The sequence below is a fragment of the Diabrotica virgifera genome, chromosome 5 (genome assembly GCF_917563875.1).
Source record: "Diabrotica virgifera virgifera chromosome 5, PGI_DIABVI_V3a".
Taxonomy (NCBI): Eukaryota; Metazoa; Arthropoda; class Insecta; order Coleoptera; family Chrysomelidae; genus Diabrotica; species Diabrotica virgifera.
This window is the reverse complement of record NC_065447.1, coordinates 19,411,590-19,428,571: the sequence shown is the minus strand read 5'-3', so window position 1 is coordinate 19,428,571 and position 16,982 is coordinate 19,411,590. Positions and strand designations below refer to the sequence as shown.

The 16,982-nt window shown below is 32.3% G+C and overlaps 1 protein-coding gene across 2 annotated transcripts in view; it reads left to right on the top strand.

The window, feature by feature from the left end:
• Positions 1-16,982, top strand: part of LOC114335011 (single-minded homolog 2) — a 203,658-nt gene that overhangs the window by 154,824 nt on the left and 31,852 nt on the right. The window contains exons 2-3 of one of the 2 annotated variants that reach the window (XM_028285162.2): positions 5,747-5,944; positions 13,427-13,602. In XM_028285162.2, the coding sequence (XP_028140963.1) occupies positions 5,770-5,944; positions 13,427-13,602 (351 nt within the window). In that variant the 5' untranslated portion in view covers positions 5,747-5,769. Of the gene's footprint in view, positions 1-5,743; positions 5,945-13,426; positions 13,603-16,982 lie in introns of both variants that reach the window. The other variant, XM_028285164.2, reaches the window with a different exon arrangement.

Below are 16,982 nucleotides of genomic sequence, written 5' to 3'. Positions count from 1 at the left end.
CGTAAACCGGTGACTTTAAGGAAAAATCCCAAAACAGGTCGGTTTTTATTTTTAAGTTATGATATTATGGCATATATAGTATACTAGTGACGTCATCCATCTGGGCGTGATGACGTAATCGATGATTTTTTTAAATGAGAATACGGGTCGCATGCTGGCTCATTTGAAAGGTTCTTCAATTCTCCATCCAGTAATATAAACGTGTACATAATTATTTATACAGGGTGTCCAAAAAATTTTTATTAAATTAAATCATTTGGCAAATTGACAAAAAAATTAAATTATTGGACACCCTGTACAAATAATTATGTAAATGTTTATATTACTAAATAGAGAATTGAAGAACCTTTCAAATGGGCTAGCACTCGACCCCTATTCTCATTTAAAAAAATCATCGATTACGTCACCACGCCCAGATGGATGACGTCACTAGTATACCATATATGTCACAATATCATAACTTAAAAATAAAAATCGACCTGTTTCGGGATTTTTCCTTAAAGTCGCCGATTTACGAAATAACGAATTTATTCCTTTCATTTGCACCATACTGCATACACATGCAACGGTGAAAAATAGTGTCGCGCATGCTTGATTGCCAATTAAAAAACAAAGGGGTTTTTGATATTGTATTGCAAAAAACTCTTCGGGATTTCATCAATCGATGTTTAAAGAATATCTACCTATCTTGGCAACGTTCAAATTTTCAGTTTTTCACATAGTTTTTGAGGGTTAAAAATGGCCGATTTCGCAATTTTTCAATTTTTAATCGCTTATATGTCAAAAACTATCAACTTTAGAAAAATGTCACTAAAGACCTTTTCTGTTTGGAATGATCCAAAAAATCTAAAAAAAATTTGTTCCATGCAAAAAAAATAATTTTAGGAAAAAAAACAAAAAAAAAACGTTTAAAAAATTTTTGACCAACTTTTGATCCTGGCAACATGCAAATTTGTTATAAGGGGTCCTTTTTGAGTAAGATTGTGCAAAAAATCCGAATTAGAATATTTTTCCTAGCGGATGCGCAGTGGCTTTCTGGACTAATTTTAAGCTTTTCAATCATTTATGCTACATACTGAAAAACTTTATGATATAGTAAAATAATACTGTGAATTTTATTCAGATCGGTTTAGTAGATTTTGCAAAATAAATTTTGCAATCCAGCTTTCGCAAAAATAATTCATTTTTGTTAAATGTTACAGGACTGAAAATAAAGCAGATAGCAAGTCGAATTCTTTTTTGCTTATAGAAGTGTACTGTACATTTTATTTGCAATTTGCAAAATTAAAATCGACTAATTACCACGGCGTCAGGAAATTTTTTAAATAAACATTAATTTTTGGTGCTACACGCAGGACAGCGGTGTTCGATTCACACAAGTTGATTTCCACCAAAATTTCTTCCAATCTTTATCTAATATATTATTTTCTTACTCTATATTTTGTTGTATTTTAATATTTTATTTCCACAAAAATCAAACTAATTTTATTATTGTTTGTGAAATATTGTTTAAACAATTGCATATGTTTAAAAATAATAAACTTTTATTCTCTAAGTTAAAATATATGAACAAAGAAAGTTTTTGCTAAAAAAAGTGTTATTTTAAAAGATAAAGAATGTGTTTTTATTTTGCAATAAACAAATTTATTTATTTATATCGAAATGTAATAAAAATTAAAATGTATTAATCATTATCAAAGGTCATTGGAATGCCCAATCAGAGCAAACTATCCTCTGTCCTGCGCGTAGCACCAATAATTAATGTTTATTTAAAAAAATTACTGACGCCGTAGTAGTTAATCGATTTTAATTTTGCTAATTGCCAATGAAAGGTACAGTACACTTCTATACGCAAAAAAAATTTCAACTTGATATCTGCTTAATTTTCAGTCCTGTACCATTTTGAAAAAATGAATTTTTTTTTAGAAAGCTGGATTTCAAAATTTATTTTGCAAAATCTCTTAAATCGATCTTAATGAAATTTACAGTGTTGTTTTACTGTATCATAAAGTTTATCTGGGTGAAATGTGAAGTCCTAAGTTTAGCATAAATGGTTGAAAAACGTAAAATGCGAATGCATGTTTTTGTATGGTTCTTTCGCAATTATTGCTATTTTGCAACAAGGGTGACTATTTTTTAAATGTTTAACCAATTTTATATTGTAGGAAATACAATTACGCAACTTTTATGTCAGTACAATTTTTCTCGAAAATGAATACTTTTAAAGTTATAATCAAAAAACGAAGAAAAAAATCGAATTTTTCCTTCATTTTTTGACATTTTGATTATTTAAACAATGTTCCGGACCTTCTTGAGAGGGAGGATAACTCAAATATTATTATTTGAATTATTTTCAAGCAATTTCTGTAAAAAAAATTTGAGTCACCTCTCAACGTCCAAATGTACTAATATTTTTACAGATGCGCCCTGGTCTATTATACATTTCACTAAACTAACAATTCTAGCAGAAAGACTTTGATACAAAACTTTGATACCACAACAAAAATGTTCAATGCTTAATGAATTTGATCATTAATTTACCATCATTAATTGCCTGATCATTAATTATTCTTATTGATAACATAAGTGTACTTAACATAGAGGAATAGAAAAAATGGCAATAATTACATACTTCACTACATTTATTTCTCTTCTTCGTCTGCTCTAAATTTCTCGTTCGTTCATACTCTTTTCCATTCTGTTTTGTTTCTCAATAATATCATTTTCATTTTTGTGTAGTTCATGCTTCTGAATTTAAGTGCTTTTACAATTTTACTTATCCAGCTTTTTCTTGGTCGTCCTCTCTTTAGTTTCTTTACCTACCCTTATATTGTGTTTATATTGGATTAAGCCACAATTTAGTATTGCCAACCAAAACCTGCTACATTCTGATTGGTTTGGTACATATTTTTCTTTATCAAGTAGGATACCTTCTACCAGTGGCGTGCTGGCCATATAAATGAATCGGTGCAATCACCGAGAGGCCGCGGCCTCTTGAGGCCGGTCAAATAGGTTTTAGCACAAAAAATTTAAGATGTAACAAAAAAAAATATTTTTTAATTTCGAAAACAATTATTTACATAAATTATTGCTATATAAATTATATTGTACATAAATTATTGCTACAGATAATATTTATTTTCATACATACAAGTAGTATATTTATGATTTTCCAATTTTCTTCAAACATCTAAATCTAAAATATGTACTCTGCAGAATAAAAAATGGAAAAACGTCTTGCAAATTTTTGACCGAATTATTGGAAGTATCGAAAAACGATTTGTCTTGGTCATGACGATTTGATCAAGACAAATCATTTTATGATAATATAAGCACTCTACATCTTAGAAATTTTGATAAAATGAAAAATGGTATATGTACCTTTAACGTCATTTAAATCATTTACTGAAAAATTAAAAAAACATTATCATATCATATTATCTGCGACTGCAATTAGAGAAGAACTTCTGGATTTTCTGATAAATTGATTGTATTAAAAAATAGGATTTTGCAAAATACTGAAATTATTTAGTGATGAATATGTTCAGTCTACAGAAAATATGAAGGATGATATTATTAATCTAAGTGATAATGAGCATGAAGTAACACATGAAAGTGTTGTTAATATCGTGAAAATTCACCTCCGTGTGGTACTAAAAATTGTAAAGATTGTATAGCTTGCTGTTACGCTGTTTTGCATAAGTAAAACGTATATTAGTGTGCTTATCCAAATTTAAATATAGTACAAATATAGTACAAATATTGTACATATATAAGCATTTATTCACTCTTTTAGTGACACAAGTATCTTGCTAAAAAAGCTTGTAAACGTTGAAATACATAAAAAATTGGTTAAGAAGTATGTACCTACTTTAACACAAGATCACTTGGAAACATTTATGCTAATAGTTATAGAAAAAAAGTATTAGCTTTGTATGAGCTTAAAAATGATGAAATAACGTACGAATTTGCTCAAAGATCTATTTTAATGCGGAAATTATTGATCGAGAGCTATGTAACTATTTTATAAAATAATTGCAAAATAATGTTTAGATTATTGCCTTTAAGTGTTATTTTAAATATTGTTAAATTAAAGTATTTGCACTATACTTGAATTTGTACTATCTTGTATTATTGATTTACTAAAATTCAACTAAAAAATTCTCAAAACAGAAGGTAAAATGAGGATGGGAGGCCGCTTTTCTATAAAATCACCGGGCCGCTTGAAACGTTCCAGCACGCCACTGCCTTCTACCTTCTTCATTAAAGTAAGGTAATTTCTAAAGATCCAATAAAGTGCAAGCTGGAAATGGACAGCAAAATAATCTAGCAAGCAAGAAAGAAGTATCAGCTACCTGGGAGTGCTAATGTACAGTTATGGTGATACAGAAGCGGAAATTGCCCAACAAGTATACAAACCAACAGAATAGCAGGATGTCTTAAACACACTATCTGGCGCAACACACATCTTCATCAGCAATGGTGCTACAGCCCTATGAAACAGCCTAGACTTTCCCAAGTCTATTACGCCAGTCAGTCCTATCCATTGCTACCCGTTGCCAGTTTGCTGCGCCTATTTTTCTCCCGTCCTCATCTACACCATCCTTCCATCTAAGTTTTGGCCTACCCCTACTTCTACTTCCTACAGGTTGTGTGATAAGGATTCTTTTACGAGGGTTGTTATTGTTATGTCGTGATCTTGCTAGATGTCCTGCCCATCTTAGTCTTCCTATTCTTATAAGAGATACTACGTCTTTACCACCAAATATATGTTTATATCTGTGGTATACCTCGTAGTTGTACCTCCTCCTCCAAATATCATTTTCACGGATGCCACCGAATATTGCTTTCAGGATCCTTCGTTAAAATATAAGCAGAAGGTTTTCATCTGCCTTGGAGATGGTCCATGTCTCCGATCCATATGTCAACACTGGTTGTATATGGGTTTTGTATATGGTTATTTTTGTTTTTTGCTCGTTTATCCTCAAACTTAGTGGTCTTATAGTTTCTTAGATATTGAAATTGTTGCATTCACTGAGTATTTTATAGATGCGGTTCTTTGATCTCTATTGTGTATTGGTAGGTTTCGTTTAGGACAGGATAGATCTGAGTGTGAGTGTATTGGTTATTTTTAATATTGTAATATAGTACTTTTTTCGGTTTTCTGATAAGCCCGTTAGGTACATTATGGTATTGTTGTCATCTTTGAATCCATTCTTGTAAGTGTTTCTGTATTGTTTGTCATGTTTTCTTGTTTTTTTTTCTATCTTATAGAATTCCTTGTTTATAAATTACAATGGGCAGTCTTTCTTGAAACCTTTGTTAGCAGATTTTTTTTCTTCCTGAAATGTATTTTCGTTAAAGCAAGTGTTTTGGGCTATCATATAATGATTGGATAATTTCTTATGAAGGACGATTCGACCTATTTCGGACCATCTTCAAGGTAAGCTGCATGAAAAAAGAGGTCCAGGAAGAAGAGGAATATCCTAGTTGCATAATCTACCTACGAAAATTATTTAACTGGACCACAACGGGACTTTTAAGGGCAGTAGTCAATAAAGTCAAAATAGCCACTAGTGTCCAACATTCGTACTGGATAGGCACCATAGGAAGAAGAAGATGCCAATACCGTTAATATTTTTAATCCCCAAATTTAAGCCAAAATTATATATTTTATTATTATTTAAGTGGCTTTATTTTTAAACATCAAACACAGTATGTTAAAATCGTTGTTTTGTTTCAGCAGGAGTGCTTGGCACTAAGGGTGCCATGAAGGAAAAAAGCAAAAATGCAGCAAGGAGTAGAAGAGAAAAGGAAAATGCTGAATTTTTGGAGCTAGCAAAGTTACTCCCACTTCCAGCTGCGATCACATCACAACTTGATAAAGCATCAGTTATTCGGTTGACTACTTCGTACCTTAAAATGAGACAAGTTTTTCCCGATGGTGAGTATTTACTACTTTATATAGACTAAACACATAAAGATCGTTGCATGTCAAATTTAGGTGCTGTCTTTTATTGAAAGTTGACGACCACCATAAATGTTTCTCTGGTTTTTGCCTCCTGTAATATGTTTGTAGTAGTGATGAGCAAAACAAGAACAAGACCAAGACCAAGTTAGTCTTGGTCTTGGTCTTGTTCTTGCAAGCTTGGTCTTGGTCTTGGTCTTGCAGATAAAAGGCAGTCTTGGTCTTGGTCTTGCACTAGCCGGTCTAGTTCTTGGTCTTGGTCTTGCTGCAAGAGTCTTGCTGGTCTTGCTGTTTTGGTAGTAATAATTTGAACCAAACAATTTCGAATAAAATGTACATTGAAATAAATAAAGATGTGAAGAATGAAACTATATTATTTGCTTTAAAATTTTAACAGAATGTAGAATGTAGTTTCAAACGGATACCAATTTTAACATTATACATTCACCTAATGACCTAATTATTTCTCTCTATATAAAGAGATTAGAGTATATTTTTATAATGGTAATGTTTATCAGTAGGAAAAACCTGCATTTACAACCCTTGTTCCAATTGCCGGCCTTCGGTTGTGTCACGTTGTGTTTTGCATGCTGTCGATACCTGCCGCCTGCCTTCAGACCACGTCTTGAATCTGGATTATTGTTTATTGCCCCTGTATTTTAATAAAATGTTAAAGAAAAAGAGCTTCTTAAAGATAAACGGTTTGTAGTTGTTAACAGATAATGATCTGCTCCTCCACTCGAACACTGTAGTATTTATCCTACGAGGGTCAAATTTAAGAACATAAATTAAATTTTTTTAAGAGAACACAAAAATCAAATATTTTTTACTCTATTTAATCATTATTTAATATAATTAACTTTTTTTATAAACTAACTAAAACATACTTTTTAGTAAATACGTTCATATTTACCACACCTATTTATAGACCTAATACTATAACATAATAACTATACCTAATGGGGAGTTATAAACGCTTAATTCTGTAATCTGTTATCTTGCAGTTCTTTAATTTTATTTAAACTACATTGCTCTCGTAACACGAGTTATTCGCACTTTTTATTTTCACATATTTTTGGATTGAATACCCATTATGACATTTAAAAAGTTGAAATATTCGGATGTGGGTAGTAAAAACTAGAATTTAGAACACACTGAAATGATGCGCATGCATTTCAAGTGCGGCACATACTATTTGTAGTACTGGCCCTTTCTGGGGAAAACCTAGATTCTTCCAAATAGTTTTCAACTATGAAATCAGTAAACTTCTTTACGCGTTTGTCATCCGGGATTTTCACAAATAATTCACCTTCCAACTTTCGTTGACTGTAAAAAATTAATCCAAAAAATAATTTTAAAAATTTCCCAGTATCGGAATTTTTGTCATTATATTCAGAAACTGAACCTAAGCTTTGGATTTTGCGATACCAAGCTTGACACATTACAATCGACAACCAGTTTTTTTTTATTCAGGCCACAATGCTTTCACAGCATTGTGAATCCCTTTTCAATCTTTTTCAATTTTAAATTTAACGACCTACATTTTTCCTCGATTATGCGAAAAGAATTGAAATAAGTGTCAGTATTTTTATTAGACAAAAAAGCGAAAACTACTGGTACAGAAAAACCGTTTGTAATTGTATTTTTTTTAATGGATTACCCTATCTATAATTACATTTTTTTTGTCTTACAAGTAATTTCAATTGTCCTTGAACTGTCGCCGTTTGAAAACTTGTCTTTTGGACACTTTGAAGGTTGAGAAAATGCAAACCGTTTGACTTAATCAAAACGACTTAAAAATATAACCAAAATATTATGTATTTTAAAAATTCGATATTGTTTAAGGTTTCTTACATTGTCAGTATATATTATTGAACTAAAAAGTAAAGTTAAATAATAAAAACCAATTTTTCTCAAAAAAGTGCAGGTTGGTCTTGGTCTTGCGTGGTCTTGCAAGGTTCGGTCTTGGTCTTGGTCTTGTTCTTGCAAGCTTGGTCTTGGTCTTGGTCTTGCAACCAAAAGGCGGTCTTGGTCTTGGTCTTGGTCTTGGTCTTGGTCTTGCTGCAAGACCAAGACCAAGACCGCAAGACCAAGACCAGTCTCGCTCATCACTAGTTTGTAGCTTCTGGTATTTGGAAACATTCACTTCTTATTCCTTCACAACTCTCTTCTTCAATCTTGCCTTCCATTATAAGCTGTAACAGACTGTACCTATCAAGTACATATCTCGGAAAGTAATGAGTTTAGGTATAGGGAGTGCTTGGTCAAAATAGAACAGGCTATAGCCGCTTTTAGAAGGATGTCCAAGGTATTGTGCAACAGAGACCTAAAATTGGATTGAGGATCCGCCTGCTTCGCTGCTAAGTGTTCTCGGTCTTACTTTATGGTGTCGAGTCTTGGACTGTGAATAAAATTTATCTAAATCGCCTTTAGGCTTTCGAAATGTGGTGCTCTAGAAGAATTTTAAAAGTTTTTTAGGTGGAGAGGATTCGAAACTCCATAATACTAGAACGTCTCAGCAAGACTACTGAGATTATAAAAAGCATCAAGAAGAGAAAGCTGGATTATTTAGGACATGTAATGAGAGATCCCAAATGTAGGTTGCTATAAAATATTATAAAAGGAAAAATAGCAGGCAAACGCAGTCCAGGACGAAGAAGGTTTACGTGATTGGTATGGTATTGATATAAGGCTATATAGAGTGACAGTGAGTAAAATTAAGATAGCTATGATGGTAACCAACGTTCTGAAAGGACATGTACATGAAGAAAAAGGTGAAGAAGAAGAGTGCTTCTCTTAGGACAAGAAAAAGAAGGAGATAGGGTTGTACATTTACAGTTTGTCAAACGTAGGAAAGAGTTTGACAAACTATACGTGATTTTTATGTGATTGGTTTACGTGAAGGTTTACGTGATTGGTATGGTATTGATATAAGGCTATATAGAGTGACAGTGAGTAAAATTAAGATAGCTATGATGGTAACCAACGTTCTGAAAGGACATGTACATGAAGAAAAAGGTGAAGAAGAAGAGTGCTTCTCTTAGGACAAGAAAAAGAAGGAGATAGGGTTGTACATTTACAGTTTGTCAAACGTAGGAAAGAGTTTGACAAACTATAACAAATATGAGAAAATCGTATTTTTCTTTTGGGATTCACCCTCACCCTGTATATATGTCTATAATAAAAATATCTGTTTGAGTTTGAGTAAATATTGCAATATTGGTCACAAATATTTTACATTAATTCCAAATTTAAAACTTTGATTTATGTATTTTTTCCTTTCATTATTATCAAAGCATTCAGATGAATTAAAATATTCAATGTTATCTTTTCTAATCTAGCGTTTCCTACATTAGTTTTGATATGTAAATGTATCTTAGTATATATTGTATCACAAAATCTTTTCAATACCATTCATCCACTGTTTTCCGTCCATTGCAATCATTGAATAGAATCTTCTTTCTGAATGTTGAAAGCCTCTAAGGAACCTTACAAGAGATCTTGTGAATAAAAGGGTGACAATACTAATAAAGATTCTGATCTTGGAGGAAAAAAAAAACAAGATTTGACAGGGTTTTGTGCCAAATAACACTTTCCTTATTAAAATATGCAAGTTGAATATTATATTTAAGAAAGATAAAATATCTAAATATTATGTTTGTGATTAAGCCACGATTTTTTAATAGGATAGATATAGGGCTTTTCATCGATTGTCATTTGTTTCGAGCTTCTGTCATGTGTCACATAATATTAATATATCTAAGTCGTACGTCTTTGGTTTGCATTATTGTATATACCAATAACGTATGTCGTACCAGAAGCTCGAAATAAATGACTGTGAATGAAAAGCCCTATTAATCGTTCATCCAGCAGCAATCAGAATATAGTCTAATGCAGTGATACTCAACTTGCGGCCCGCGGGCCGCATGCGGCCCTCTAGCGTTTCTTATGCGGCCCGAAGGCTCACTAAAAGGCTCTGTAAACGGTCAAATGATTTGTCAAATTTCACATGTTTGTCAAATTATTTGAGAGTGTGCCGCAGTGTTTGTGCGTGAGGCAGACAATTTAATGACTTTAATTGTGAAATTATATTGAAATATTTAAGAATTCTGGGATTAAAAAGCACGTAATATTAACTTTAAATAATAAATTATTAAAGTTAATGAACAAATACCCATTTTAAAAATATTCAACACTTATTTACTACATTGGAACAACCCATTTTTAGTAATCACAGGAAAAATTCAAGTCCGGATTAACAAAAAAATATAAAGTCATTGTGTCCTTGAAACAACACCCTGTATATTTAAATTTTCCAGATTCATTTGCATATTTGAAAAGAGCACAAAACTGAGTTTACATGTTCGCTTTAATTTTGGGTACAGAAAATTTAATGACTTTAATTTTGACATTAAATATACTGATATTTTTAAGAACTCTAAGATTAAAAAGCAGGTTGTTAAAGCACTTTGAATAATAAATTATTAAAGTTAATGAATAAATACACATTTTAAAAATAATCCATAATTATATACTACATTGGAATGACACTTACCTACTTATCACAAGAAAACCCAGGTTTGATTTAACAAAAAAATATAAAATAATTGTGACCTCGAAACAACATCCTGTATATTAAAATTGTCAAAATCCGTTTGCACATTTGAAAAGAGTACAAAAAACCAAGTTCAATTGACCGTTTCAATTTTTTGTGCAGACAATTTATTGACATTAATTTCGAAATTTAATCGAAATTTTTGTTATGAGTTCCTAAAAATTTCAACGTAATTTCAAAATTATTTGAAATCGTTAAATTGTCTGCGCAAAAAATAAAGGTGAACCATTAAACTTAGTTTTTGTGGTCTTTTCAAATGTGCAAACGGGTTTTGAAAATTTCAATATACAGGGTGTTGTTTCAAGGTCACAATCACTTTAAATTTTTTTGTTATTGACCTGTATTTTTGGTGTGATCAGCAGTAAGTGGTTAGTTCCAATGTAGTAACTAAGTATTGATTAGTATAAACTCAGTTTTTTGTGCTCTTTTCAAATGTGCAAACGGGCTTTGAAAATTTCAAGATATACAGGATGTTGTTTCACGGTTACAATGAATTTAAGTATAATTTTTTTAATCCAGACCTGGATTTTTCTTCTGATTAGTAGTTCTATCGTTTGGGTTCTAAATAAGACCTACTTGTATCAAATATCAAAAAATATACAAGGTGGTTATAAAGTTATGATCCAGACAAAAATGGGCAAAATCGATAAAAACACCCTGTAACTCGGTTATAAAAATCGGTGGGGCAATAAATGGTAAATTTTCCAAAATAGACAAGGCGAAAACGGCGGGTTCGAAGGGAAAAACATTCCCATGAGATTTTTTTGCATAATCACATTCGTGAGACATCCCAGAATAAGGTTCAAGAAGTCGCCCACGTGAAAAGTGGGCCAATTTTTTTTTAACAATTTTTTTTTAATCAAATTGCAAGAATCAATATTTTTGGCCCGAAAAATTTTTTCTTTAATTTTTTGGACCATTCTGAACAAAAAAGATCTCTTATAATTTTTCTCTAAAGTTGATCGTTTTCGACTTATAAGCAATTTAAAATTGAAAAAAAAAACGAAAAATGACGATTTTCAAGGCTTAATAACTCGGTTAAAAGTTATTATTATGAAAGTCAGTATATGACTAAATCAAAGTTTAAAGCCCCCCTACAAGATCCTGAAGAAATTTTTGTCATTATTTTATTACTAAGCTGTTATTTTTAAATAAAAATAATAAGCGCCATGCATGTGTGCGGCCACTGTAAATGCGAGTGCGAGAGAGAAGCCATTCCAGCAGTCCAATTGTGCATCTTGTCGCACTCACATTTACAACCGTGTCAATACGACCGCTATTTGTCTATGTCTAACCGCTCATTGTTTTTAATTAAAAATAACAGCTTAGTAGTAAATTAATGACACAGATTTCTTCAGGATCATGTAGCGGAGACTTTAAACTTTGATTTAGTCGCTTTCTGACTTTCATAATAATAATTTTTAACCGAGTTATTAAGTCTTACAAATAGCCATTTTCGCGTTTTTCAAATTTTAAATTGCTTATAACTCGAAAAAGATCAACTTTAGAGAAAAATTATAAGAGACCTTCTTTGTCCAGAATGGCCCAAAAAACCTAAAAAAAAAATTAGTGCGGGCCAAAAATATCGATTTTTGCAATTTGATTAAAAAAAATTGTTAAAAAAAAATTGGCCCACTTTTCACGTGGGCGACTTCTTGAACCTTATTCTGGGACGTCTCACGAATGTGATTATGCAAAAATATCTCATGGGAATATTTTTCCCAACGAACCCGCCGTTTCCGCCTTGTCTAAAAAGTATCCGGTATTTTTCAATCAAAGGGGCATCAATAAATATCATAAAATGGCACACTAATTTGTAATTTTTCTGCACGCCCCTTACATCTTCAGAAATTTGTACTTTAGTTTGGATTTAGCAGAACGAAAAATTTAGGATTTAGCAGGTTTTGACTCTGATGGGCTCATCTAAAAAGAGGTCTCAGCAAGGATAGTTGCGTGGAATAGAACATTATACTCCCTACCATCATTATTAAGATCCAAGCAGCTAAAAAGACAATCTAAATTAAGACCGTATAGCTAATTATTCGCTAAGATAAGATGGGCAGTTCATGTGGTAAATCAGAGGAAGACAGAGTTTTAAAGACGGTGTTTTTTGAAAGGCGATAGACGATAAGTAGGCAATCCCAGAAATAGATGGAAGGATGATGAAGAATCGAAGTATCCTGAATTAGCAAAGGCTGCTTGTAGAATTATTTGAATATTTGAAACAACGATGTTAACCATTTTATTTCACTTAAAATTCGTGCAATCCAACCAGTGAGAGAAAAATGTAATACATTCTGTACACTTTTTAGATAATTGTTTAATTGCGGCTCTCGAAACATTTCAAATTTTGAAAAATGGCTCGGACTATCAAGGAGCTTGGCCACCCCTGTTATATAGGATAGGATGAGAGTTGTTTCATTGATTTTTCTCTTTTTCATTATTTTCTTTCATGATTATATTGATCTATCTTTCCTTTCCATTGTACTCTGTCCTTTGTTGAAGTTTTTGTTTTTGATGTATGTTTCATGTTCGGTTATCTTGATAGGTACTTAGTGGTCTTGCGCTTTCTCCCACATAGAAATTGTTACAGTGTATTTTATAAATAGGGCTTTTCATTCACAGTCATTTGTTTCGAGCTTCTGTCATGTGTCACATAATATTAATATATCTACGTCATACGTCTTTGGTTTGTATCATTGGTATATACCAATAACGTATGACGTAGATATATTAATATTATGTGACACATGACAGAAGCTCGAAACAAATGACAATCGATGAAAAGCCCTATAGAAATACTATAATATCAAGCAAAGGTTTTACTGGAAATTTTATTATAGGTTTGGGAGATGCTTGGGGAGCCACTCCAGTTATTCCAAACCCCAGGGAGGCACCCATCAAAGAACTAGGATCGTATCTGTTGCAGACCTTAGATGGTTTTATTTTTGTAGTAGCCCACGACGGGAAAATCATGTACATATCAGAAACAGCCTCCGTTCATTTAGGATTATCACAGGTAAGAGACACATACAATGTACCTAGTCTTTATTAACCTTTAACTACACGCGCTGGCGTATTTTGTACGCCAGATATAAGGATTCTACTGCAAATATATTTAAAAATTTAATTTTTGACCTTGTTTATCTCTCTAACCTATCACTGGAATGTGCTTTACAATTTGGTTTTAGTTTCGTTATAATCGGCGTTCTGGAAAGGTCGTAATTTACAGTTTATTATTTGTTGTTTCCGGTGGTGGACAATATGCGCCACGATTATATTAATATAAGTAGTAATATAAGTACATATTTCAATTGTTTTTTAGTCATTATGGCACAAAATATATTTTTCTTTATAAACAATACTTTTTCTCCCGTAAAAAATCACATTTCAAAAAAATTTTTATTAGCAATTTTATTTATCATGGAATCCAGTTATTCCATAATTCCAGTTATAAATCCCAATTGGCTTACTGAGAAGGAACTCGTAAGTATTCACTGATGCCAAATAAGGTTTATAACAAACAACTAAGTGTATTTTTTCAAAAAAAAAAATAAACAAATGCGCTGTTATTGTGTATTTTCTTGTGGCGTATAAAGTACGCCACGCGTGTAGTTATGTCATAACTTGATGCGCGGGTAGTTAAAGGTTAAGAATGGAATAGTTTGGACTCTATAATGCGATTGTCATATATTTAGCCCATTCTGTGAATTATCATAAATAAGTCCTTTTCTATTCCACAGCAGTTAACAGCGATAATCGTCTACAAGTACCTGCCTAATACTACCCGCTGTCCGCTGTCGTGAAGAGCGGCAACATTGTCAAGAAAATTCTCATTTAGTTTCCATGACCCTATCCTTCGTACACTGAATCGCATGTCTTAAATACGCTGTATGACAGAGTTCCTCTTCTTCTAAAGATGCCGTGCATTTCTGTGTAGGCATCCACTGTACATTGTCACCGTATCTTGTCATGTATGTTAGAAAGTATGTTATTTCAAAACTGCGGATTCCTGTCCATTACCCTCTATACTTCCTTCCAGTACTTCTTCTTCTTGTGCCACTCCTATCGGAGATTGGAAATCATCAAGGCTATCATGACCTTGTTTACAGCTGACCTAAAAAATCCACAAGGAAAGAAAAGTTTTCCTGTAGTTGGCTGTATACCATCAATCACAAAAATTGGAATAAATCCTTTGTAAAAGGTATAAAATTTATTAAAATCCCTAAAGGGCTACATCAGAACAAAACGTTTTCGATTTTATTACAAAATCATCATCAGTGTAAGACAGTCTGGATGCTAGCTGAGCCACCAAAGAAATATAGGGGTAATAACCCTTCAAATATAAAATGTATGCTTTACAGATGCATATTTACTTAAAATGCCTTGTGATGGGCAAAAGGCAACAGGAATAATGCCCTAAGGTAAGGTATTTAAATTCCCAACATGTGGGATGCAAAAAAATTGAGTTTACATTTCGATGACTTTATGGCAACTTGGGATGGGATGCAAAAAAATTGAGTTTACATTTCGATGACTTTATGGCAACTTTGCCATAAAGTCATCGAAATGTAAACTCAATTTTTTTGCATCCCACATGTTGGGAATTTAAATACCTTACCTTAGGGCATTATTCCTGTTGCCTTTTGCCCATCACAAGGCATTTTAAGTAAATATGCATCTGTAAAGCATACATTTTATATTTGAAGGGTTATTACCCCTATATTTCTTTGGTGGCTCAGCTAGCATCCAGACTGTCTTACACTGATGATGATTGTTTTGTTCTGATGTAGCCCTTTAGAGATTTTAATAAATTTTATACCTTTTACAAAGGATTTATTCCAATTTTTGTGACCTAAAAAGTTCATTAGTGGTGCAGCCAAACCACTCTCTTAAATTCCGCAACCATGACATTCTTCTACGGTCTGGATTGCGTTTTCCTTCTATTTTTCCTTGCATTATATTTTGAAGTAATGCGTATTTACGTCCTCTCATCAGGTGACCCAGATATTGGAGTTTTCTTCCTTTTATCGTTGACAAAATTTCTGGGTCTTTTCCTATCCTTCGTAATACTTCAAGGTTTGTAACTTTTTTTAACCCAACTTATCTTCAGCATTCGACGGTAGCACCACATCTCGAAACTTCTAGTACTGGTTCCTCATAAATCTGTCCTTTTCCATAAATCGTCCTCATTTCCGATTCTTTTTCATGATATTCTAAGCATTCTTCGCATGCACCAAATTTCAAAAACTTCAAGTTTGTTAATGAATCTGACTTTAGCATTTTGTATCTCAGGTTGAAATCCAACTTGCGATCAGTCAGAAATTCGCGAAGTTCTTTCAAGACTTTTTGGTTAAACTCTACTCTTTATTTCAGTTTCAGTAGTGGGAGCCATATATACAGCGTCTAACAAAAATACAGGTCATAAATTTAATCACATATTCTGGGGCCAAAAATAGTTCGATTGAACGTAACTTACCTTAGTACAAATGTGCACATAAAAAAAGTTACAGCCCTTTGAAGTTACAAAATGAAAATCGATTTTTCCAATATATCGAAAACCAATAGATTTTTTATTGAAAATGGACATCTGGCATTATTATGGCAGTAGCATCTTAAGAAAAAAATATAGTGAAATTTGGACACCCCATAAAAATTTTATGGGGGTTTTGTTCCTTTAAACCACCCCAAACTTTTGTGTCCTTTCCAATTTAATTGTTATTGTAGTACCATTAGTTAAACACAATATTTCTAAGACTTTTTTGCCTCTTACTACTTTTTTGAAAAGTCAGTTTTTATCGAGATATTTTGAATATTTGTCAAATCCACCATATAGGTATTTATAAATGGTTAAGTACGATTATGGAGACTTGATAATAATATGAAAATTTATTTATGATTTACATTTTTATTTATACAACCATATTAAAAAAGAAGCCACATCTCGATAAAAACTGCCTTCTCGAAAAAATATAAACACGCAAAAAGTTTTAAAAACACTGTGTTTAACTAATGATACCGCAGTAATATTTTAATTGGAACGTACACAAACATTTGGGGGCTTTAAAAGAACAAAACCCCCATAAAATTTTTATGTAAACGAAAAAATTTATTTTTTATCGAAAAAATACTAAGAGGCAAAAAGGTTTAAGAATATTGAGTTTAACTAATGTAATGTTTACCACAATAATAATGTAATTGAGACGTACACAAAAGTTTGGAGGGGGAAGGGGGGGCTTTAAGGGAACAAAATCCCCATAAAATTTTTATGGGGTGCACAAATTTCACTATAATTTTTCTTTTAACCTTTAACTACCCGCGCATCAAGTTATGGCATAACTACACGCGTGGCGTACTTTATACGCCACAAGAAAATACACAATAACAGCGCATTTGTTT